Source organism: Natrix helvetica (genome assembly GCF_964273705.1).
Source record: "Natrix helvetica genome assembly, chromosome: 6".
Classification (NCBI taxonomy): Eukaryota; Metazoa; Chordata; class Lepidosauria; order Squamata; family Natricidae; genus Natrix; species Natrix helvetica.
The window spans coordinates 36,551,277-36,577,428 of record NC_138553.1 but is presented as its reverse complement, the minus strand read 5'-3'; the positions used below and the strand labels follow the sequence as shown (position 1 = coordinate 36,577,428).

The 26,152-nt window shown below is 38.1% G+C and overlaps 1 protein-coding gene across 1 annotated transcript in view; it reads left to right on the top strand.

Annotated features, from left to right (window-relative positions):
- Nucleotides 1–26,152, top strand: part of CFAP54 (cilia and flagella associated protein 54) — a gene marked incomplete at its 5' end in the record, with an annotated part of 151,092 nt that overhangs the window by 85,080 nt on the left and 39,860 nt on the right. The window contains 11 exons of the mRNA XM_081958765.1: nucleotides 3,965–4,117; nucleotides 6,026–6,235; nucleotides 7,958–8,045; nucleotides 11,780–11,986; nucleotides 13,018–13,084; nucleotides 14,570–14,752; nucleotides 15,671–15,757; nucleotides 18,480–18,602; nucleotides 18,988–19,041; nucleotides 22,035–22,251; nucleotides 24,397–24,497. Of these exons, the coding sequence (XP_081814891.1) occupies nucleotides 3,965–4,117; nucleotides 6,026–6,235; nucleotides 7,958–8,045; nucleotides 11,780–11,986; nucleotides 13,018–13,084; nucleotides 14,570–14,752; nucleotides 15,671–15,757; nucleotides 18,480–18,602; nucleotides 18,988–19,041; nucleotides 22,035–22,251; nucleotides 24,397–24,497 (1,490 nt within the window). The remainder of the gene's footprint in view (nucleotides 1–3,964; nucleotides 4,118–6,025; nucleotides 6,236–7,957; nucleotides 8,046–11,779; nucleotides 11,987–13,017; nucleotides 13,085–14,569; nucleotides 14,753–15,670; nucleotides 15,758–18,479; nucleotides 18,603–18,987; nucleotides 19,042–22,034; nucleotides 22,252–24,396; nucleotides 24,498–26,152) is intronic.

Here is a 26,152-nt window from a genome sequence, read left to right as displayed (position 1 = left end):
GTACATCAACAAGCTCAAAGCAGCTATGGAATACGCGGCGGATGTCTCTCTGGATGTTGCTCGTTTCTCCTCCAAGTCGATGGCGTCATCAGTCACCATAAGGCGTCTTTTATGGCTGAAACAATGGCAAGCAGAGGCCAGAGCAAAGTGGCGTTTAGCTTCTTCTCCTTTTTCTCTTGGTCTCCTCTTTGGCCTGCCTTTGGAACCTCTCTTAGTAGAGTCCAAGGACAAGCGAAAGGTGCTTCCTTCTATCAGTTGCAAAACAGATACTAAACCCTCTTCTTTTTTCTGTAGGTCGTCCTTTTGAGGGACGGATGGGGGATTTGCCTACCCCCGTCTTCAACGCCAGGCTCCCCCAAGATAGGGCCCTTCGCCTCAGGACAGATCCAACAGAAATTCCCAGTGTTTCTCCTACAGAAAGCCCTTCAAGGGCGGCTCCAACCGTTCCTTCCAAAAGCAGAAGTAATTCCATCGGGAACCTCCCAATTGGGGGCCGTCTTTCGGCCTTCGCCGATCATTGGGACGACATCACCAACGATGCCTGGATCAGGCGTACCATCCGATTTGGCCTTGCCCTGGAGTTTCTTTCCAGTCCCTTGCAGACTTTCGTACTATGTCCGGTTTCTAGAGACATTACCAAAAGACATCTGGTTGAACTTGCAATTGGCCATCTCCTCCAAATTTAGGCCATTGAGGAGGTGCCCCCTGACCTTCGTGTGCTGGTTTTTTATTCCCGTCTCTTTATAGTGCCTAAGTCTTCAGGGGATTGGAGGGCAATCCTCGACCTCAAATTTCTAAACAAATTTATAGTTTACAGGAGGTTTAAAATGCATTATTTGCTATCCATCTTGGAGAGCATTCGGCCTAATGACCTCCTCTCCTCGGTGGACCTAACAGAGGCATACCTCCATATTCTATTTTCCCAGATTACAGGAAATTCCTCTGTTTCTCAATACCGTGCCCTTCCATTTGGCTTGTCCTCGGCCCCGAGGGTCTTCACCAAAATCCTGGCTGCGCTAGCTGCCCATCTTAGAACTATGCTGGTCAGAATTCTCTGTTACCTTGATGATATTTTGTTGCTGTCCAGGTCCCCGCATCAAGCACACAGAGACGTCCATATCACTCTTCAGACACTGGAAGAACACGGATTTATGGTCAACTTGAAAAAAAGTCTGCAGCCCACGACCCACCTCACGCACCTAGGGGCAGTGATAGACACCTCCCTGAAACAGGTCGTCTTATCACCAGAACGGCAGGTGAGCATTCGCGATCTAGTCTCATCCATCAGTGGCCATCCGAGGATTCCTCTCATCCACCTGTCAGAACTCCTGGGAAAAATGGTGTCCACCTTCAACATTGTTCCATGGCCCAGGTTCCACAGTCGGCTGTTTGAATGGTTTCTGCTACCATATCAAAAGGCAGACTGCAGTTGCTCGATGCACAAGGTTCGTCTCACCTCAGAGGTAAGCCGGTCCCTCTGCTGGTGGCTCTCCCCTGCCTTGGAACAGTGCTCTCTATTTCGCGACCCCCCCTGCATCACTCTAACCACAGATGCGAGTCTGCAGGGCTGGGGAGCTCACATTCTGTCGCACACAGCCCAAGGCCTTTGGTTACGCTCCAACCAGAGGAACAGTATCAATTGGTTGGAGCTAAAAACTGTTTTCCTGGCTCTTCTTCAATTCGAACATGTCGTAACCAATGCACATATGCTCGTCCTTATGGACAATACCACCACCAAAGCGCACATAAACTGGTGGGGGGGCGAGATCCCGATGTCTAATGGCTTTGTCTTTCCAACTGGGGTCCTGGGCGGAGACCCACCTATTGTCTATCCGGGCCGAGCACATCTCAGGGATCCAGAACACTCAGGCAGATGACCTCAGCCACATGCACATCGACCCGGCAGAGTGGAGCCTGCATCGGCGAACCTTTCAACAACTGACGGTCAGTTACGGCCTTCCGGTTCTCGATTCTTTGGGTCCCAGAGCAACAATCAACTGCCAAGTATTTTGCGCGCTAGGCGACACTAGGGGTGGAGGGCGTCGACGCTGTGAGATGCGAGTGGCCTCCAGGCCTTCTGTATGCTTTCCCCCCAACTCCTCTCATACAGTGGTTACTACGGAAAATGCTGATGGAGGAGGCGGAACTGATCCTGATCGCTCCTCACTGGCCCCGCAGACCTTGGTTTGCTGAACTGCTAAACCTTTCGGTAGCTCCTCCATGACAACTTCCCCAGTTTCCCTCTCTGCTCCTTCAGAGGTCGTTCCAACAACCTTCCTTGGTTACGACTAACCGCCTGGAGATTGAGTGGGAGGTCCTAAGGACTGCCAGTCTATTCACTGACGTTATTCATACAATTCAGGCCTTCAGGCGCTCTTCTATTAACCGCATTTACGATGCCACTTGGACACAGTTCTCTGTCTGGTGCCATAGGAAGGACATTGTTCCCTTACAGGCTTCTATGCCTAATATTCTCCAGTTCTTGCAACGAGGACTAGATCTAGGACCCTCGCCAAACACTCTCCATCGCCAGGTTGTGGCCCTGGCCTCCATCCTATCATTAGGTTCCACTCAGCCCCTTTCTCATGACCTGTGGCTTTTTGAGAGTGCCACAAACATCAAACCACTGACAATACACAGGTTCCCAACTTGGGGTGTATCCAAAGTCCTGGACGCTTTGACTCAGACTCCTTTTGAGCCTTTACATTCTGCGTCTTTATATGATTTAATCTTAAAAGTGGTTTTTCTTGTAGCCATAATCTCGGCGAGGTGTATTTCTGAGTTGGCGGCATTGTCAATCAGACAGGATTTATGCATCTTTCCTGCAGATAAGGTTGTTCTCTGCCTTGATCCAGCTTTTGTGCCTGGTAAATTCTGTATGCTTCTGGTGCTGCCTGACTTTTGCCCTCAACCATCTCATCAACTGGAGCGTAAGTGGCATTACCTTGATGTGCGACATGCTCTGCGCGTTTATATTAAACGAACTGCTGTTTTTGGATGCTCTGAGGCTCTGTTTGTGAAATTCCAGCCAGGAGGTAAGAAAGGCTCGAAGGCCTCTTCTTCTGACATTGGTCGTTGGCTATTTCTAGAGCCTACTCCGCTCTCTCCCTGCGTGTTCCGCCCAATATCATGGCACACTCCACCCGTAGTGCGGCCACCTCTGCTGCCTGGTAATCTCAAGCTTCATTAGAGGAAATTTGCCAGGCGGCCACTACTATATCTCCATTCATCTGCCACTACAGGCTCAACAGATATGCCTCAGCTGACGCTTCATTCGGCCGGTGCATGTTGCAGCCTGTGGTCTCTACTTAGGCTTCTTAAATTCTATTCAGGTCCCTCCCGATGGGACAGATTGGGCTTTGGTATGTCCCATGCCTGGATGATGTCTCTACCTACTAGGAGAATGGGCGTTGGTTACTTACCTGATACGCCCTTTCTCAGGATGGTGGAGACATCATCCAGCCTCACCCTTTTTGTATGCCTTACTCCTTGAATTTTCTCTGTTCTTGGCTTGAGAGATAATATCTATCATCTGAGACTGTTTACACAGCGGTCTACAAGTCATACCTTCATCTAAGCTGGGAGAAGGAGCCTCGTGGGCGTGCCTTTAAAGCTTGTAGACCCAGTCCGATTGGATCCTGATGGAGTCATACCCATGCCTGGATGATGTCTCCACTGTACCGAGAAAGGGCGTATCAGGTAAGTAACCAACGCCCAATTCAAAGCCTTCCACTTTGAGTTCAGGGGCTTTTTTAGAATTCTACTACTTATATGTATAGCTTTTTCCAATTTGAACCATGTCTATGTGTGAACTTTGTAAGTTGATCCATGACTGTAATAAAGATACCATTACCAGTAGTTTGAGTAAAGTACTACTAGTTTGAATAAACAATTTTATTTTTGTGTATTACACATTTGTTACTTAGACATAGAGTTTATTAAAATAACTTTGGGTTCTTTAAAGGTATCAGTCAAACAAGATCATTATTTTCTGTTCCTCTGGATGTGATGGATACGCTAAAATGTTTTAGAGAAACACTGGAAAAATCAAAGAACCACAGTAGAGCCCTTAAATACAGCAGGAAATTGCTTTCTTTATTTCTTGCTCATGTGCGAGGTGAGTACCTCTCAGTAGAAATCGGATGTATATATAACTGTAAATAAACTGTAAAAAGTCAAATATTGAAAAAAATTGTGTGCAGGTGTGTTAAGTATGAATACACACACACACACACACACACACAAAGAGAGAGAGAGATTTGATTTTAGAATGTTTGAATTTTTTGACAATTCTATTTAAACATTCCACACTAATAATTATTAGAATTGTAATAAAACTTTAACTACATGCTATTGTGTATATATATGTCTGATGAATTAATTTTCATATTGATATAAGAAGCAAACTGAAGTATTTCTAATAATAATATAGTAAAAATATATACCGTCCTATTTACTGCATGTTTATATAAATTATATTGGCACAATTTGAAATTAAGAACCCCAAAGAAATCAAGTTTTTTTCAGCTCTCCTCCTTTAAAAACAGCATGACAATAAATGCCTAAAATGAGAAACGTAACTTCCAAAAGTTTAAAGTTTGCTTAACCTGACTGAATTAGCAGTTTTCTGGAACAAAGCAGTTTAGTAAATCAGTTTATATTTGTTGTACATGTTCCTGAAAGATATAGCCAAATGCCATTCCATCAGTAGAATGGCAGAGTCTTACATAGTTGCATCTCTCAGACTCGTTTACAAAAACACTTTAAAGTTTATAATTCCTCAAGTAATGTTTTATCAAAATATCAGGTAAATTTTGACTTTTTATAAAGGGATTTTTTTTGTAATGGTATTATTTGAAAATTTTAAGTTTAAAAAGGTCATTGCTTTTTTCAAGTAATAAACTCAACCTTCTTAAATAACAGGGATAAGGTACTGCTAAATGTGCCAGACAAGAAAGAGATCTCTAAGAACGGTTCGAAAAACGATTGAAGTATATTATGTAAACAAAAAGCATTGCATCTACATCCAGGAATTCTTGTGTAATTTATGTATGCGCACAAATAACCTCCTCTTCACTGTGATATTATTGCAAGATTCTTCCAGACGCATAAACTAGAAATAGCACAAAAAATAACATAGCCACCACCAATCATTCCATTTCCATTCTGTCCCATAATGTTCAGCCCATTGTATCTGTCCTGACAATGATTCAGCCTAGACCAAATATACCCTCCATCATTTTGAAAGCTTGTGGGCCTGATACAGAGGTGGGTTCCTATCAGTTCGGACCGGTCCGGCCGAATAGGTAGTAACTTGGTCTGCTATGCCGCCGAACTGGTTCTTTCTGCGGCACTGTAGGCGGTGCCATCTTGCTTTTTAGTACTGTGCATGGGCGTGTAGCACGCATCAACTGCGCACGCACAGTGCATCCCTGAGCAAACTGGCAGTAGCAGCAGCTGGAACCACCCCTGGCCTGATAGGAAAAAATGTCAAGAAAGGCAGCCTCTTTTTACCCAAGCCTAGAAGAATGCAGCTCCCTGGAGATGGTGGAGCTGGACTGAAGGCTGTTGAATGCAGTTGTTGCTCTGCACACTTTTGAACATCAAATCTGCAAAGGTTGTTGAAAATGTTCTTAATCGTGGGACTTTAGTTATTTCTGATGGAATTTAATGGGGCTCCAGCAATTTTTTTTCCAGCTGATTCTGAAAAATTACTTTTTATTTTATTCCATTGGTTAATGTAAATCATGAATATAACAATGGTACATTATCTGTTCCAAAGATGACAAAAAGAAAGGCAATTTGTGTGAGGGAAGAGAAGACCTAGGAAAGGGAACATTTGATAGTATAGATGTTTTCTAATGCCTTAAATTTAATTAAAATCAGCTGTACATTGTAAAATATATTTACTTTCAGTACGAATCTCTCTGGAATAATAGTATAATATAATATTATATTACATTCAGAATCTCTAATCTGTAAGGACTGCTAAGATGTTTTCATTAAATCTATTTTATAAAACAAGACTCTTCTGGAAGATTAAATACAGAAATATATGTAAACCAGAAGATTTCACGTGGAAAAGTAGCATTTGCTATGGGAGCTGAGTTGAGGTATGAACCAGTACCACCTGATCTTTCAGAAGAAAATTTTACTTGCCTCAGCATGATTGAGAGCAACTCCATTCCCCTGTCAAAAGTCCCAGTAGTGATCGCTTCATATGAACAAACAATTGGTAAGTTTATAATCCATTCTATTTCATATATTGAATTATCGTGTGATCTGATAGGAAATTTGAACACATGTGCTTGCAGAAATGTATTATTTTAAATAGTTCAGAGAGAGGAAAACAGTGAGGAGCTGGTGTTTCAGCGGACTGCTGTTGGAGTTCTAGTAGACACAAAGAAATAACCTTGCTTTCCTTTTTTCTCTCTGATGAGAGAGAAATTGAATAGCTATTGCTAAGATTAATCTAATGGACAGAGAGAATAGGCTTCCCAGCAAAAGCACTACAAAACTGTATGTAGTTCGAGTGGTATGCAAAATATTGCCGGTTCAACCAGTTTTAAAATTCAAAGCAACAGTTACTTACAGTGTAAAGCACTGAATTCAGTCATTGTGGAATTGTTTCAGGAATACAAAACTGTTTCAAGCTTAAAACACTTCTGCAATTATTGAAACAATACCGTTTTATTTCAAGAGGAGATGTAGGAGATAATAGGCTGAGGCTGAGGGATGGGTCAGATACATCATCAGTCATGAATCCTTTTGTGCCATAACAGATCTAAGTCCAGCCTAACTTGAATTTCTTTTTATTCTTAACTCCTGCTAATTTCCTTTGACTATTAGTAGTGTGTATTCTTGTAGAGAGCGTATGCTTACAATAAATCTTTGTACACATTTGAACTGCCTGGATCTCCTGATTTCTCTGATGCTGACATTTATTCATTTCATTTCATTTCATTTTATTAGACTTATAAGCCGCTCCCTCTCCTCGAGGGGACTCGGGGCGGCGTACAATAAAAAATGCATGTCACATGTTGCACGGAGGAGGTATAAAAAACTCACATCATCAATTATTACGATTCATAAAACAACACAATAATAATAAAGTTAAAAAACATTAAAATACCCTAAAATTTAAAATTGCCAGGGGGATTAGAGGATAGAGCTTGGAACAGGTGGGTCTTGAGTTTCTTGCGGAAGGAGTGGAGATCAGTAGTAGTCCTAATGTCGGGGGGGAGGTCATTCCAGAGGGCTGGGCCCATCACAGAGAAGGCTCTGCTCCTGGGCGCCGCCCTCTGGCCCTGCTTAGTGGGATCTTGCCCCCCCACACCCACAAGCCCATCCCATCTGAACTTAGGTCTCTTATGGGCACAAAGGGACTCATGACTGATGATGCTTTTGACTCCCTCCCTCCGGCTCAGTGTCATTTCCTATAATATTTTTTTCCCCATATTTTACACTATTTCAAGCTTGAAATGTGGCATTTTGAATGGAAAAATAATTGGCTTTAAAATAGTTTGTAACCTGGTATTACAGAAATGGCAAGAAACTTTAAAAAAAAAAAAAAGAAAAGAAAAATGCTAACACAGATTTGTAATAGTACCCAGACACAAATACACTGACCTGGAAGTATGATGACCCCTAACTCCAATCTCATTTTGGGAAGCTTGAAGACCACTTTATTTCAGCAGGTCTTTGACCCATAGGGTGATTGTGGCAAATGTTTTATTATTGTTTTATTATTGTTTTAATTGTGGGTGGAGTGTTAAAAATGTATTTTAGAAATGTGTTTTGTACTACCATGAGCTTTCTAATTGGATAGTATACTAAAACGGTAGACTAATTAATATAGAAAAACACAGCAATTTATTTTAAACCAGTCATGTTAAGTTTCTTTCTCTAAATATATTTACTATTAAATATTCAAACTTTCCAAATGTATGAAAAACAGAAACTCTTCAAAGAAATAATCAGCATGGTCTCACAGTCCAGGCTTTTCATGAACTTGGAAATCTGCATTTTTTCACAGGAAGCAAAAGGTATTAGCATTCTTACATTTTCTATATCAATCTACAGCTTGTAATATTAATAAAATGCATAACCATTGTAGAGAAATCAATGGGTCATACAAAGTCATAATTTTCATTAGAATTATAACAATAGATTTCATTCTTCGAAATCCCTCTTTGCCTTTTCTTCCATTCTGTTTTGTTCATTCCTTTGAAGGAGTGAAATTACAAAAATAAAATAAAAAACATTACTACTAATTTTCTACTCTCCTTATCTGATTTTTGTTTGTGCCTTTTTCCCTAACTAGTTAACTAGTTGGACTATACCCATAGAAGAGAATATTTGTAGCTCAGGATTGAACTGTGGGGTCCTTGGTGCTCTCTGATCTTGGTTGTTTTCCTGCAGATCTCTATGGACATTCTCAGTTATCCCGGTCATGATTGTCCCAAAGGTGCTTTTCAAAAGGCGACCTTAGTTTTTGTTAAAAAAATCTTTTGCTTCTCATCCATTTGTGAAGTGGTTATTTTGTTTCTCCAACGCACAGTTCTGCACATGTCTCACTGATTTGTATTGCATATATCACATTGCTCAGTTTGTTTCTGGGTGTTTTATCTTTGGGGTGGACAAGCTTCTACCTTAGTGTATTCATGGGTTTAAAGTGTGCCTGCATGTTATATTGGTTGAAAATCCTCCCTGAGATTTTCAAATATTTCTGCAATTTATGGAATGACAACTTTGTTTCATTTGTTGTTTTCCTCGTTGTCTATTATGGAGGAGCTCCTGCTGGATATTTTTCTGGGCCTAGTTGGGATAGCCACAAGTTCTGAGGGCTTCCTTTGTGTATTTTAGTTCTTCTTCTTTTCCTTTTTTTCTGGCAGGCAAACCTTCAGCCTGGTGATATAGAGTTCTGATCACTCCTATTTTGTGCTCCAGTGAGTGATGAGAATCAAAATAGTCAAAACACTGATCTCTGTGGGAATATTCTATATATTTTAATGTTGAGGCTTCTGCTCCCCCTAAAATGTATTTCACAGTCCAGGAAAATCAGACTATTTTCCTCAACATTTTCCAGTACTTGAACCCAGAGTTGATGGTGAAGGCTTCCCTTTCCTGTGCTTTAATCTTAATCCAAGTATCTTCCATATACGTATACCATGAATGGATAGAATTCCTGTAAAAGAGCTTAAGGGTTTGGTATCTACTTCTTCTATGTAGAAATTAGCTGCAATGGACCACACAAATGACCCCATGATGTAGTCGTGCTTTTATCTGTAGAAATCCAGCATGGAACATATGTGGTCTGGGATGACATTACTTCTTACACCTAATGTGCTGTCTTATAGCAGTTGTTTCTTCATTACTATGACAGCTTCGATTGTTGGAATGCAGGTGAAGAGTGAAGTCACATCATAAGAAACCATAGTCTCATCCACACCCAGTTTTAGTTTCCAAACCTTATTGACAAAGTCCTGTGTGTCATTGATATGATGGGTAGTGTTGGCTATGAGAGGAGCTAATAAAGTGATTAGATGATTCGTAAAGTTGTAGGTGATCAAGTTGATGTCGCTGACAATTGATCTGAGTGGCTTTCCCTCTTTGTGGATTTTAGGGAGTCCATGTATGCATGGAGTGGCTTCCCCAGGGTAAAAGGCAGTAGTATTGTGGCTTGTTAATGGCCTGGTCCTTCAGTAGTTGTTGCAAGAAATCGATGACCTATTTTTTAAAAAAACTGCTTGTTTACAACTGGTTGCCAAGTGCCCCATGATCATGTGATGATCATTTGCAGTCTTCTCTGCCAGCTTCCAAAGAAAGTCAGTAGGAAAGCTGGCAGGGAAAGGTGCAAATTGTTACTGCTAAATGATATCTCCTTCCCTCCATGCATGGAATGAGATGACTTACCATCATCAGCTTGCTGCTCCAGCTTGCCACTGCCAACTCACCTCTTTCAACTTGCTGCAGGACAAATCCACATGGACAACTCACTGTGGGGACAACTTGCTGCGAGGACAACTTGCCACAAGTGGCTAGAGGGAGAGGCAGGTGGGTCATCGAGTAGGTGGGAAGAGTGCAGAGCGCGTAGATGCAGATGGTGAGGAGTGGTGATGGCTGGGGGTTTACCCCACCACTGCCACCATATTGGAGTTGCTGCTGCTGTCTTGCCAGGCTCCTCACCTGGCATGCTGGCAGAAACAGCAGCTATGTACTCAATGTCGTAGCGGCAGCAGCAATGGCTCCATGGCCAGCACGGTGGCAACATCACCAGCAACTCCATGCCTGGTGTGGTGACAGCATCAGTAGCTGTGATTCTGGACCTGACATGATGGCAACATCAACAGTTGTATCTTCGCACTTGGCACTGTGGTGGCATCAGCTTTAGGTCTGTGTAACAACAAGAGGTGTGAAAATGGAAAAAATCCACTGCTTTCCCTGATATGCTCTGTGCTCTGTCCCCTCACCTGCCTGCCCACCTCGCCTGCAGTGAGTTGTCCCCATGGTGGTTGGCTGTGTGGAATTGTGCAGCAATTTCATGGCGGTGAGTTGTCAGAGGCAAGTTGGCGGTGGCAAGCTGGTGGCAGTGAGCTAGCCATGGCAAGCTGGTGGCAGCGAGTTATCCTAGACCCATGATAGTGAACCTATGGCATGCGTGCCATAGGTGGCACGCGGAGCAATTTCTGAGGGCAGGCGAGGCATTGCCCTGTCAACTCCAGTGCACATGCATGCACTGGCAGCTGATTTTCAGCTTTTGGGGGGGCAGTTTTTCATGCTCAAGAGGCTTCCCTGAAGCCTCTGGAGGGCGAAAAACCGCCCAACGCACAAACCGGAAGATCAGGAACAGACTTCCAGTTTGCCCGTTGGACTGTTTTTCGCCCTCCAGAGGCTTCAGGAAGCCTCCAGAAGGAGAAAATCGGCCCAATGGGCAACCTGGAAGTCCGTTCCTGAACTTCCGGTTTGCCTGTTGGGCTGTTTTTCGCGCTCCCCAGGCTCCTAGAAAGCCTCTGGAGCCTGGGGAGGGTAAAAAATGGACCTCCTGGGCTCACCGGAAATTGGAAAATGGGCTGTTTCTGGCCTCTGGAGGCCATATGGGGGGGTCAGGGGAGGCCATTTTCACCCTTCCTGGCCTCCAAGAAAGCCATGAATGCATGCTCTGGGCAGTTGGGGGGGGGGTGTCACGGCAACCGAGGTAAAAAATGTTTGCTATCACTGTCCTAGACTCTCCATTCACTTGGGGTCAGGGACTGACATACTTCACTGAGCTGCAGAAATGAAGTTTGGATCTTTGGGATCCCCACTTAGTTTCTGCATCTGAGGGCAGGAGTTCACCTCTCCTTCATTTGCAGAAGGGAACTCCTGCACTGCACTGGAGAAATGAAGCAGGGATCTTAAGATCCAAGCTTTGTTTCTACAGCTGTGCACAGGAGTTCCCTTTCATGCACAGAAAGGAGCTTCCTGCCTTTCTTCAATTGGTAGATCTTTTGCTCTCTCAATTTAATGACCCTCATGGCTGCTTAACAAACGCTACTGGAGAGCCAGGAGCACAGCCCTTGAGTGAAGCAGTCATGTGGGCATCACATTTAACAACAACTTCACTCATCACTGAGATTCCAGGCCACAATTTTACAACGATATAAAGGACTATGTGTACTTTATTTGCTTTCTATCATTTTCTAATTCATTGCATTTAACTATAGACATATGCAAAATAAAATATTATCTTTTTACCTTCCATTTGAATATCAGTAATGTAAGTTCTAATGTATCTCAGAATTGCTTTCAAATGCTGGTGTCAGGGCCTTGATGCAGCTCTCAAAATGGATAATGCACTTCATCAGTGGCAAGAATTAGATGACTCATCAGAGAAAACCATTGGTAACTTGTCAAAAACATCTCCAGTTTACTCTGAGAAATTTATTTCTCGGGCCGGAATTTGGGGTTGCCTACAAGGAGCCAATTTAGCAGCTAAAATAGCTCAGTGAGTATTTTTTTCTATTTGCTAATCTACAATTCAATTTTTTAACTTAATGATTTAATTTCATAGAAATTCAGACCAATGATTCATACATATTGCGTTTATTATGAACACAGGGCTTTCTCTGTTCCAACTAAAAAAATTATCTTACAATCTATTTCATGTTATATTCCTATTGTATCTTTGCAGCGTTACATGATTTTATACAAATACGTGGTAGGCAGAATAACATAAAATTTTTACATGTTAAATTTACATCTTGGATTTCCATTACAAAGAAATATAATAAGTTTGGAACTATAAATAATAAATTTGGAACATAACTGGTAAGTTGAAACAGACTTCAGATATAGCTGAAGTCCTCAGAACCATTAAATAAAATAAATGTGATAAACATATAGTTCTTGTTTACATGCTGACCATTCAAAATTATTTAAAAAGGTAAAGGAGTCCCTGCAGAATTTACTTGGTTAGTCATTGCCACTATAAGGGCAGTGTTCATTTCCATTTTTCTCCAATTTGTAGTTGTTACATGTTGCAATTACCGTTGCAGTAAGTTGCAATCCCTTAGCATTTCTGTACATTGTATTCAGATATCTTAATTAATAGAAATTACAGTGCATTCAGAAAGTATTCAGACCCCCTTCACTTTTGTCAATTCTGTTTTGATACGGCCTGATTCTACAGTTGTTGAAATTCATTTTTTTCCTCAATAATCTACATTCAGTTTCCCATAATGACAAAGTGAACACAGAATTTTAGAAATGTCTGTAAATTTGTTAAAAAGAAAAAAAACCTGAAATACCACATTGGCATAAATATTCAAACCCTTCATGCAGTACTTTGTTGAAGTATCTTTGGCAGCAATTACGGCACTGTATATGAATCCAACATACTGACTAATTTTATACATCAATGTCTGATGGAATCTGTGACAAAAATATCTTTATTTGAAAGCTCAAAAATTTATTTTGGTATTGTAAATCAGGCCCAAACTTCACTGCTTAACTATATTGCTTGGTTTTTGCATTTAGGCATTCATTACAGTATAATATTAAGCTAAGAACCAAAACCTGCATTTTATCTGCTATCCTCTTCAAGGTAATTAATATATGTATTAAAATTAGACATTATATAGTAATCTGTAGATAAACTTTTGTTATTGAATTGCAAATAGAAAATTATGCTCTGATATAATGAATGTGTATGCATATAGATGGTTTTGCTGATATTGCAACAGTTATTGCAAATCTCACATTTATTCTGCATGAATTGCATTGCAGACGGCAAAATCTAATAGTAAGTATTATAATGGATATAGTAATTATTTATACTTGTTAGAGGTATAATTTATAATATTAATTAACATGTTTTTTTTCACTCTTAACTACATGGGACCAAGCAGTCAATACATACAGTTATGGATCTTTTTAGTTATATAACTGATTATATAGTAATCTGTAGATAAACTTTTGTTATTGAATTGCAAATAGAAAATTATGCTGTGATATAGTGAATGTGTATGCATATAGATGGTTTTGCTGATATTGCAACAGTTATTGCAAATCTCACATTTATTCTGCATGAATTGCATTGCAGACGGCAAAATCTAATAGTAAGTATTATAATGGATATAGTAATTATTTATACTTGTTAGAGGTATAATTTATAATATTAATTAACATGTTTTTTTTCACTCTTAACTACATGGGACCAAGCAGTCAATACATACAGTTATGGATCTTTTTAGTTATATAACTGATTATATAGTAATCTGTAGATAAACTTTTGTTATTGAATTGCAAATAGAAAATTATGCTGTGATATAGTGAATGTGTATGCATATAGATGATTGGTGTTTTTATTGTAAACCCACATAATTTGTTTGTTTGATTGTTTACTTATTTACTTATTTATATATTATGGAAAATTTGGAGAATATTTTGATAACAATTTGTAATCATTATGGAGCTATATTAGAGATAAAATGGTTATCATAATACTTATGCAAATATGTCTTAAGAAATATGCTTTCATTTATACATGCAAAATCAGGAGATAAGCCAGTTGAAGGAAACAGCCAGTAGTACCTATTAGAGAAGAAAGAAATGTAGAATGCTTTATAATTCCACCAACATTAGTATTTTCAAAACAAATAATGCAGAATACTTGCTCAGTATTTTGCTAGTGTAGTATATACTTTTCAGTCCATTGCAAGATTGGTGTGGTGTGAAGGTGGTGTGAGTGGCAGAGAAATGCACTTTGCAAAACACTTCTTTCAAATGATTTGAAGCACCCTGGTAGAAATTTAATATATGTTTTAAACTAAATAGTTGTTTTAACTGATTACTGTTTAAAAACCTCTTTCATCTCATATTTAGTTAATAAACTAAACTAAAAACCTCTTTCATCTCATATTTAGTTTATATTTGGAAAGTAAAGCAATCTTGCAAAGTGCCTTGGTCCTGTTTATTGTAGGTTGAGTATTATATTTGGTTTCATCTTAGGAGTTTGAAACATTAGAAATTAATTAAATATGCTTATACCTGTATGGAGCTTGAATGTTGTTATTATTCTGTGTTTCAGTCTTTGTTTGGAGCCTCACTACCACATCCTAAAGCTGATTGTGACTTTGCACAATACGAAACAGACATATTAATTCCTGGCATTGATTTATTTGTTGATTACTATAGAGCTGACATTGCAACAGTTATTGCAAATCTCACATTTGTTCTGCATGAATTGCATTGCAGACGGCAAAATCTAATAGTAAGTATTATAATGGATATAGTAATTATTTCTCCTTGTTAGAGGTATAATTTATAATATTAATTAATGTTGTTTTTTTTCACTCTTAACTACATGGGACCAAGCAGTCAATACATACAGTTATGCATCTTTTTAGTTATATAACTGATCCTATAGTTGCTTGCTTAGAACAAGCACACTTGCTAAACACATTTACAAATAAAGTTGCATGTATAAACATAAATCATACACTTCATAAAATGTGTCATATAAGAATACATTTTGTCTAATATGTTCTTAAACTGACTTTCCTACCCATTCCCCTATTTGTACATAGTCTCAGCAAATTGATCTATCTGGGTTGGGAGGCTAAGCAGGGTTAGACCTGTTAAGTTTGGGGGCAAGACAAAATACCAGAATTGTAGGCTACACTGGGAAATTAAAAAGAGGAGGAGGAGATATGAAGATACTTCATGGAAATATTACTTCCTATTGCTTAACTTAAAATTTACTAAATTAGCTTTCTAATTTTAGTTTTACTTTAATTCTAAAATAGAAATAATGTAGAAGTTATTAGGGCTATGTTCAGTAACATAGAAAGCTGCCTTATGCCAAAGCCTCATTCTAAATTTTTGGCAGCTTTGACTTACAACAGCAGGTTTGCTGCATATAAAGCATTTTTTCTTACCACCAAGCCACTGTACTGGAATTATTGCATTAAATATTATTTCAATTGAGGTATCTTCTCTACATCTTTAAAAATTCTGATGAGCTTTGCACAGTAGCAAAATGCCTTGCTGAACAATCTGCACAGGTCCATTATTCATGTTTTGGATTGCATATTGTTTTGAACTGTGCCACAAAAGTTGAAGAAAATTACATGTACATGTAAATAAATATTTATAGAGTTGTCCTCTTTTTTTATTTTTTACTTTGCAGATTTTGCCATTGTTCACATTATATCAGTACTTTGTGTCAGAAATTTGCCGGAATGAAATTAAGTGTATTGAAGGAAGGATTTTAAAGGTAAATGTACCAAAAATTATTTTATTAAAAATAATTTAATGCAACTAGGTTATTCTGCCATTTCATGCAGCCATTCAGTGTTCAAAATAGAAAACAGGTTGCTAAAGTCAAGCAATCCCCATGTTATATATTCTTTTTAAATACTGTTTAATTTTAATTTTTCCTTTTTTGAAGAGTTTCAATACAAACTTCTATATTCAGTGAGTGATTAACAAAACAATTCTTAGGATTTTCATTAAACTTTTGGATCTGATGATTTCCTGTGAGAACTACATTGCTGCATTTCAGGAACAGATACTCAAACTCTCCTACTTATCCTGTTACTTCACTTTGACCTATTTCTGTATTTACAAATACATGTTTACATAAATATACAATCATGTGAAAAAGAAAGTACACCCTGTTTGAGTTCTATCGTTTTATGTATCAGGACATAGTAAAAATAATCTGGTCCTTAGCAGTAAATTAAAAGTAGGTAAATACAACCTCAGATGAATAACAACACAGGGCATTTTATACCATGTCGTCATTTATTTTACAAAAAGAAAGGCAAAATGGAGAAGCCATATGTGAAAAAAATAGTACACCTTATGGTTCAATAGCTTGTAGAACCATCTTTAGCAGCAATAACCTGAAGTAATCATTTACTGTAAGACTTTATTAGCCTCTCTCATCATTGTGGAGGAATTTTGGCCCATTCTTCTTTACAACATTGCTTCAGTTCATTGAGGTTTGTGGACATTTGTTTATGCACAGCTCTCTTGAGATCCTGCACAGCATTTCAATGGGGTTGCAGCTTGGACTTTGGCCATTGCAAAACCTTGTTCCTTTCTTTTTTGAGCCATTTTGTGGTAAATTTACTGGTGTGCTTGGGATCATTGTCCTGTTGCTTGATCCAATGTCAGTCAAACTTTAGCCGCTGTACAAATGGCCTCACATTTGATTGAAGAATACTTTAATATACAGAGGAGTTCATGGTAGACTGAATGCTTGCAAAATGCCCAAGTTCTGGGCCTGCAGAACAAGTCCAAATCATCATGCGTCCACCACTGTGCTTGACAGTTGGTATAAGATTTTTGTTGATATGCTATGCATGGGTTTTGCCAAACCAAACTATGCATTATGGCCAAACATCTCCATTTTGGTCTTATCTGTCCAAAGGATTGTTCCAGAACGTTGTGATTTGCTCAGATTTAACTTTGCAAACCCAAGCCTTTTGCCATGTTCTTTTCAGAGAGAAGAGGCTTTCTCCTAGCAACCCTACCAAATAAACCATATTTGTTCAATATTTTTATAATTTTACTGTCATGAACTTTAAGATTAATATGCTAACTTAGGCCTGTAGAGTCTGAAATGTAACTTTGGATTTTTGCAATTTTTCTGAGCATTGCATGGTCTTGATCTTGGGGTGAATTTGCTGGGATACTCATTCCTGGGAAAACTGACAGCTAGTATAGGGTTTCCCGCTTGAGCAGGGGGTTGGACTAGAAGACCTCCAGGGTCCCTTCCAATTCTGTTATTCTATTTTATCTAGATGGTTTTTTTAATTGTTTTGTACAGACTAAATGGAAGGATTATATTGCTTTGTTTATTTGTTGAATTTTAGTCTGTACCTTCCGCATGAATTTTCAGACTCTATTATTTTAGCTTGTTTCTGGAGTGTTGCTGGCAGATAACCAATATGGAATTGTACACTGTGCATTCATGCATTAGTAAGAGAAAAGACTACAAGCTGATAGCCAGAAAAATATATTCTTTGCTATTGTTGCTGTTCATAAACTGTGCTGAATCTTTCCTGGGCTAGAGCAGTTATTTATAGAAGTAAACTAGAAAATATATGTTTTGCTGTTGATAAGCTGCTATCTGGCTATGGCAAGAAAATATTTTCCTTTTATGTGCATACTCCTATATTATTTATTTTATAATACAGAAATTACATGAGTTTTGACAAAATTTATAGTGAAGTTGTAGGATATTGTCAGAGCTACAAGATAAAACTAAAATTTACACCTTGTTTTCGGAGTGGAACTCATCCATATGAAATCTGAATAATCATCACATTTTAAATTGTAGGGGATTGCAGGGACTTATTTATAGTGTTGGTGCTGTTCTCCAGCAAACAGTTTTATGCCATTGCATAATACATAACCAAACATGTAAAATTTTGCTTTGAATGATAGTAATAGGGGATAGCTTTTCACAGTTCTTTAATAACCTGAGAATAATAACATAGCATGATAATATCACTAGCATTAGCACTAAAACTTAGACTTATATACCACTCCACAGTGCTTTATATAGCACTCTCTGAACAGTTTACAAATGTCACCATATTGTCTCCAATCATCTGGACCCCCATTTTACTGAGCCCTGAAGGATGGAAGGCTCAGTTAACCTTCAGCTGGCTAGGATCAAATTCCTGGCTGTGGGCAGAATTACCATGCAATACTGCATTCTAACCACTGTGCCACTATGGCTCATTGAAATACTTGTTACAATTTGTTCTATTCTATCATGATTTCTTTTGGAAATTATCTATGAGAAGAAACTGAACTACCAATAATTATTTTAAGACCAATTCCACAGCTAAGAAAATTAATTACACAGTATTATTGGCTCTCTATGCTCAGGGAAGTTTCTGTAGTTTAAGAAATAGCTTCTAGTGTTGCAAACATACATATACAGTTCATGAATGTTAATTAGTTATTATTTTTATTCTTAGATAAAAGTCCTTACAGATTTAGGATTTTTCTCTGATGCCTTTCATGAAATCTGTATTATTAATCGTGGTGATAAAATTCCTTGGAGATTGCCTTCCGTATACAAACGTGCTACAAAAGTTTGGGTAAAGATATTTATTTTCTTTCCTTAGCCTAAAATCCAGAAAATAGACTCCCTTGCATTTAATTGCTGGGATAGTTTGCCTCTGAAGGGTTTATAGCACTTGGCTTATTTTTTTATCTTTCATTTTTAATGAAATAAAAGATTGTTTTCTTCTCTTTTTGAGATCACAAGCAACCTACTATTTATCATAAAATAATCATTTGAAAATTTAAAGCCCTCACATAGTAAAAAGAAACAATATAGCTACAGAAGAGTATATTTATTTATTTTATGAATTTGAACTGGTTAAAGCTATTTTTGTCAGTGTTATTACTTCAATTTTCCATTTTTCCTACTGTATAATTATATAGTAATTATCTTATATTATTATTCTTTACTAAATTTAGATCTGTCCATCTTTTGATTCATCACAAAGCCTCTTGACAAGTGGAAATGTACAGGTAAGAAAGTATTATAGCTTCAATGGACTGTGAGAATAGACTTGAGAGACAGAAAAAGGAGAAGCCAAGACGATAGTCAGACAGATATATTTTAGCCCATGAAAGGAATGAGAGGTGGAAAGAGTCTTAGAAGGACCCTTCCTAGTTCTTGGGAAAGTAAAGGCAGAGGAAGGGAGAAGTGCTTTCGGTTTTGCAGGTTTTTGTTACTCTAACCTTACAATAAAGGTAATGTTAGTACTCATAGTTTTGATTTCTTGTCCGAACTATTTTGAAAAGCTGAAACACCTAATTTACATGTTCTAAGAGGAGACCATATTCTTAGTCTGAGAATGTGATATAAATGTTAACCAGTTTGGATTTCCTCAAAATATAATATCAGCTCTAATTTACATCTAAACATCTAAATCTACTTCTTCCCCCATAGAATCTAGTCCTTCTCACAACTGAAGACCTTCCTCAAAACAGAAATGATATTTTCTATAATGCTGCAGATTGACATCAGTAAGATAGAGATTAATGCTGAGAGTGACATTGTCTTTATCTTGTCCAAATAGACTTATTGTTTCTGCAGCGAACTCATACTAATTCTGTCATATGTGTTTCATTTCATGCTACCAGCAACTTATAACTCAAAATCTCTCTATTATAAATTGTAAAATAAGAAACATTGCATTATTGCAGATGTATTTGAGATAACCCATGCATTATTTTACATGAATAATCTGCTATTTCACAAGATGTATCTCACATGTTAGTGTTTTGAGCTAAAATGCAATTTCTGGCAATTAAATAAGTTCAGTATAATTTCAGCTGAGAAATTGTAACTCCTTTTTAACAACTGCCTGTATACAATTAAATATCTAGAAATTTAATACATCATAAATGGTACCTACTGTTGATAGGCATATGAAAAATTGTTAAATAGTAATTTGGAACTATTTGAACAACCACACATAAAATGTATGTTTAACTCTTTCACATAATCCAAATGGAAAGTATAAATTGGACTTTCACAGAGCTACATGTGCCTACAGCTATTACAATTTTTATAAATTACTTAGAATATGGAATGGTTTACTCGTCAAATTGCAGATCATATCAGCTAGGGAAATGGGGTAATACTGAAGAGACAAAAGTTACAATTCAAATTTACCTCATCAGACTTGAATCCAACAGGAAAATGTCCAGCTGTGTTAGATTTCGCATCTGGGTAAGAGAAATCAAGTGCATAGCTATAAGATAGCTTAGTGCCATGATGGTGAACCTATGGCACACATGTCACAAGTGGCATGCGGAGCCCTATTTGCCGGCACGGCAGCCCTCAGCTTGGCATGTGTGTGGTGGCCAGTTGATTTTCGGCTTTTTGGATGGCCGGGGGAGGCCGTTTTAGCCCTCCCCAGCCTTTAGGAAAGCCTCTAGAGCTTAGAGAGGGTGAAAAACAGGCCCAATGAGCCAACTGGAAATTTGTTCCCAAATTTCCGGTTTGCCCGTTTGGCCGTCTTTCGCCCTCCCCAGGCTTCAGAAAAGCCTCCAGAGCCTAGAGAGGGCAAAAAACAGGCCCAACGTGTCAACCGGAAGTTCATTTTCAAACTTGTGATAAGCCTCTGGAGCCTGGAGAAGGCAATATCCCCCTCCCCGTGTGTGGGGGTTGCTTGCACATGCGCGGTGGGGGGTTGCTTGCGCATGCGTGGCGGTCGCTCACACTACGCAGGTGTTTAGAAAAAGATTAGCCATCACTGGCTTAGTGACAATGAGCGTTAGAAAGATCTAGGATTATTCTGATATGAATAATTCTATGATTCTGATACGAATAATTAATTCTCTACTAATAATTCTATAATTCTGATATGAATAATTAATTCTCTTCTTCATTCTATCTCACTCTCACATTCATCATATTCATATTGCCACCTATCTCATAAAAAAAGATTTTGGGTGGCATACAATAAAAAAAAGAAGCCATAAAGTAAGCAATATTAAAAACATTTTACAATTTTTTAAAAAAATCATCAATATTTACTATTAACAGAGTAGTTGAGAGGATTTGATGTCAAAGACAAGGCAGCAACCTCACTAGTCCATCATTACCTTTAAGATTTCCAAGCCTATTGACGTAATCATATCTTGAGACAGTTTTGGAAGGTTGACAAGGATGGTGCCAGTCTTAGTTTGGGCAGCTGTTATGCCAGAAAAGACTCTCAGGTCTCCCCAGATGTATCTCTTGCAGATGACCCTTGCAGAATATCTCTTCTGCAGGACCTGATGGAACAAGTAGATGTATTTAGGCAGAGACGGTTTCTTAACCTTGCTCCCTATTGTGAAGGGCTTTAAAAGTTAAAACCAGCATCCTGAATTGGATTCAGAAGTAAACTGGCAACAAATGCAGCTCATGGGGTAGAGTTTTAACAGACATGCTTGAGTTGGGCATATTAGCTTGCATAACAGAAGATTGAATAATTGCCATAAATATCTTTTTAAAAAAGGAGATGGGCTGTTCTTTGTAGAAACTGAAAGCAGGACAAAGATCAATATACTGAAATTTGAAAAGAAGGAATATTTAGACAGAATTTATTGACAATCAAAGTTTTTAAGCAATGACATATTGTTAGAGGTTTTAAAATGGGCTGCAAAACCACCTAACATGTGTTTAGTGAATTCCTTCACTAAAAAAGGTTGGGGCAGATGGCCTATAAGATTCCTTGTAATTCATAATCTTGACATTATTTTAAATCAGTACACATACAAATGGTTACATTTGTGATGCTTCAGCATAAATGAGTTTGGTTGAATTCATATAAGGGCATATTTTAAATGGAGAAAATAAATATGTAAGGAAGATGGAAATTGCATGAAATGTTTCATTCCATATGTCTTTGCTAGATTTTAATTTGGCCTCAAAGAAAGGTATTTTCTTTTACTTAAAAATAAATATTATTTGCATATTCTTTAAAAGAAAATTATTTGTCTTAAAAATTTTTTTTTTTATTTACAAGGTATTGGAAGACGTATTTAACAGGCCTATACACTCAACATGGACTGCAGCATGCGAACCAAAAATCATGGATAATTTTATATTAGCTAAAATGCATTTTATTATTAGTTTATCTGCAACATTATATTGTATTCCTGAAAAAGTAACGAGGACAGCATATTCTACTGACTCTGAAACTTTAAGAAAGTCAGGAAGAAATGCTGAAGCACTCATGAAAGGTATTGATAAGATAAACTAAAAGTTTTATTTTAACTATATGATATATGAAGCTTAAAATATTTTGAAAAAGGTTGTGCTTGCTTAACATATCCCAAAAGGTGCTCCTCCCCTCCCCAAACACCAACTGTACCATCTTGATTTTTTTAAAAAAATGTTTCACTTTTCATCTAAGAAGCTTTTTCGGTTTGTTGAAAGAAATGTCCTTCTGGGTTCGGTTCCAAGTGGGGAAAAAGACACTGGAGACATGGAGGCTGCTGGGAAAGATGGTTTTAATGGTGGACAGGATCACATGGCTTGAGTCCTGAACAGAAAAGGTGATCACATGCTTCAATGTTGGTGGAGAAGAAAAGAAGTGAAGACTGAAATGCTGAGTCCCTGGTTTTATACCCTCTCTGGCCTTTGATCTTGATCTTGTCTTCTAATTGGTTGTCAGACTCCCATGGGGGCCATGCAGGGGCAACTCTCTAGTGTTTTGAATCCAGGTTTGGTTGAGTACTCAGATGCCATGTGGTGAGTAAAGGCTGATCATGCCTTAATCCCACCCCCCTGGAGCTGAAGGGGAGAACTCTTTATTATGTAAATGGCCCATTGACAAAGGGGGATGGGCAGGAAGCTGCAGTGAGCTACTCTCAATTTAAAACATGTTTCTTCCTTTTCACATCCAGGGAATTATAATATTCTGCCTTTTCAATATTTCCTAGGATATTTCATTTTTCTGGGAGAGGGCTAGGTGATAACTTCCTGCAGGTTCTAACTAATTGATGGGGAATGGAAAGGATTTATACTGTTTGCAATCAGCCAGTCATTAACATCTGAGACCTCCTGGAGGTTAATCTGTGTCCTCAGGGCCACATGAATCAGAGTGCAAATGAGTCTTGGGGCTGCTGAAAGGACTGAATTGTAAACACGAGCTAAGTAATGTCCTATTCCTCCCCCTCTATTGAGAGAGAGGCTTTTCAATTTTGGGGAAATAAAACAGCTACTACACAAATGCATGGCACAACATAGGATAATCAATGCATCAGGACAGAATTAAATAATTATTTTGCTCTTGAAAGAAAAGGGCCACTCCAAGGTCACATTCTGGATATTGGTTTTTCATTTCATTGGTTCGAAAAAGGAGTTAGGGAGACTATGTTAAAATTGACAAGCTGTCTCTCAACAGAGGGGTAAGGATGGGATGCCCCTATATAGTTCCTGTTTACAATGTAGTCTTTTCAGCAATCCAAAGAGGATTCCATCCTCGCCATGCCTGTCATGCAGCCCCTTGCACCCTTGTACACCCTCCCTGACCTGCATCCCATCTCTTGCACACCCTCACCCATGGTGCCTCTCACACACTCCCTTGCATCCTTGCACATGTGTAGGAAGAAATGTCCTTCTGGGTTCGGCTCCAAGTGGGGAAAAAGACACTGGAGACATGGAGGCTGCTTGGAAAGATGGTTTAATGGTGGACAGGACCACATGGCTTGAGCCCTGAACAGAAAAGGTGATCACATGCTTCAATGTTGGTGGAGAAGAAGAGAAGGGAAGAGAAGGACTGAAGAAGGGCTTGCAGGGATTTTTATAATCTGTTCTGCCCCACCTATCTGTTTCCTGTTCCTGTGTAAGAAATGTATTCTGATTGGTTGCCAGACTCACATGGGCCCATGCAGGGGCAACCCTCTAGGCTGTTTTGAATTCAGGTTTGATTGAGTTCAGATGCCATGTGGTCAGTTGAGTAAAGGCTTATATTATCATGCCTTCATTGTCACTGCCAGAACTCTACACCCATCCCCCTGGAGCTGAACTCTTTATTATGTAAAGTGGACTAGCTTGGCCTTCTTAATGGCCCATTGATAAAGTGGGGATGGGCAGGAAGCTGCAGGAATTCACTTTGTGTTTAAAATGTGTTTCTCCCTTTTTCACATCCAGGAAAATATAATATTCTGCCTTATCAATATTTCCTAGGATATTTCATTTTTCTGGGAGAGGGCTGGGTGATAACTTCCTACACATGTGTTATGCATTATACATGAGAATAGTAAATATACTTGAGAGTACCAGAGAAATAATTCATTTGTAATCACTTTTTCACTATTTTAAGAGTTACATTGTTTTGAGTGCTTTCATTGGAATTGATCATGTATGTTATTTTTACAAAGGTTATATATTACCTCCAGCATATACAAGTGGAAAACGAGAATCTGTCTTGATTGTAGAACTTGAAAGGAACAAAGACATATTAAATACTTCTATTCTGAAGGTAATTATAAGTATATATTAAATGAACACCCACAGTCAACCTTAATAACATTTTTTTTATTTTTGGAAAGCAATTTATTTTATATAAACTAAATGATTTCCATACAAGAAAATACACTTTTGTATTTTTTGTATTGAGGTCCAGGAATTTGAGCACAAGGTTCTATGAAGAATAGATGAGTAAGAATACAAGAAATAGGAAACAACAAAGATATTGTTGTGAAGTATGATACAAGCTGATGAACTAGGCTGAAGATTGGAATAAATGTTATCCTAAACCAAATTATTGACTCTTCAGGGAGGACAGACATTGAAATAGTGGGAGATTTCAACTACCTTAACTTTATTGAAAAATCAACTTGGCCAAGATTGTAAAATCCCCAAATTTCTCTCAACGATCTTGCTGATTATTTCATTTTCCAGAACACTGAAAGAGGATTACCCTTCTTAGATTTAATAGAGAGAGAGCTGAAGAGTTAAAAACAGTGATAACTCTGTGAAGAAATGACCATGTCATCTTGAGTTTCAAGCTAATTCAGATCTAGAAATTGAAATATCATTATACATGTACATTAGACTTTAGAAAAAATCAGCAACTTAGAGAAATACTAGATAAGGTCCCATGAGCAAAAATTCTAGGGTCAAAGGGAACACAGCAAGATTGGAAATTCCTGAAAAGTAAGGTGATGGAAGCAGATTTGTATGATTAAAAAATAGGGACAAGACATTTTAAGAAACTAAGGGGCTTTCAACTGAAGAATTAAAAGAGATATGTATAGGAAATGGAGGAGGAATCCCTATGGAGGTTTGTTGTATCTTGAAAATAATCAAAAGGACCGAGTAACTACAGTTAGGCCAGTCTGATGTTAATACAAACTTTGAATATGATTATTGAACAGTCATGTTTTAGCATTTAAAGAATATTCTACTTGGCAGGAGCCAGCAAGGTTCTATAAAAAATAAATCATGCTAAACAATCCTGGTCTTTTTATTTTTTTCTAATCTAATGAAAAATTGGAGAAAAATACACAACGGCTATTAGACTATCGACCAATCCGTAAGCAGAGTAACTTAAAAACTGAACAGAGTTGAAACAAACATAGTATGGTGGAATAAGATGGCAAAAGAAAGGACAGATTTGAAAATGGGTGACCACTTTAGTTGACCATGGTAATGTGGTGAATATAATATACATTGATTTCCAAACATCATTCAACAAGGGTGAGGGAAGTGGGCAGTTCAAACATGTGAAAAATAAATAAAAATCTATCCTTAGATTTTAATATAGTTAAACATTAAATATTAACATATATAATTTAATATAACATACCAAAATATATGTGGACTTACCGAAATGACGACTCTTGGATCACAAAGAGCCAGAAGCAATTGAATGTTTAAACATTTGAAAAAACAAAGACATGAGTATAGGATAGGAAAGCTGAGATGGTAAACAAATTGATGTGTAATACTTTCTTTGGTGGAAATGACCAATTATTCATTCTTTTTGGCAGGCAAATATCTAAGAAGGGTGGACAGTGAAACCTACTTTTATTTTAATATTCATTTTCCTAAAGTCTTACTCATACAGCACAATAAACAGATTCAATTTTCACAAAACTCTTAAAAGATTTTATTGGATCAGTTTTACTGAAA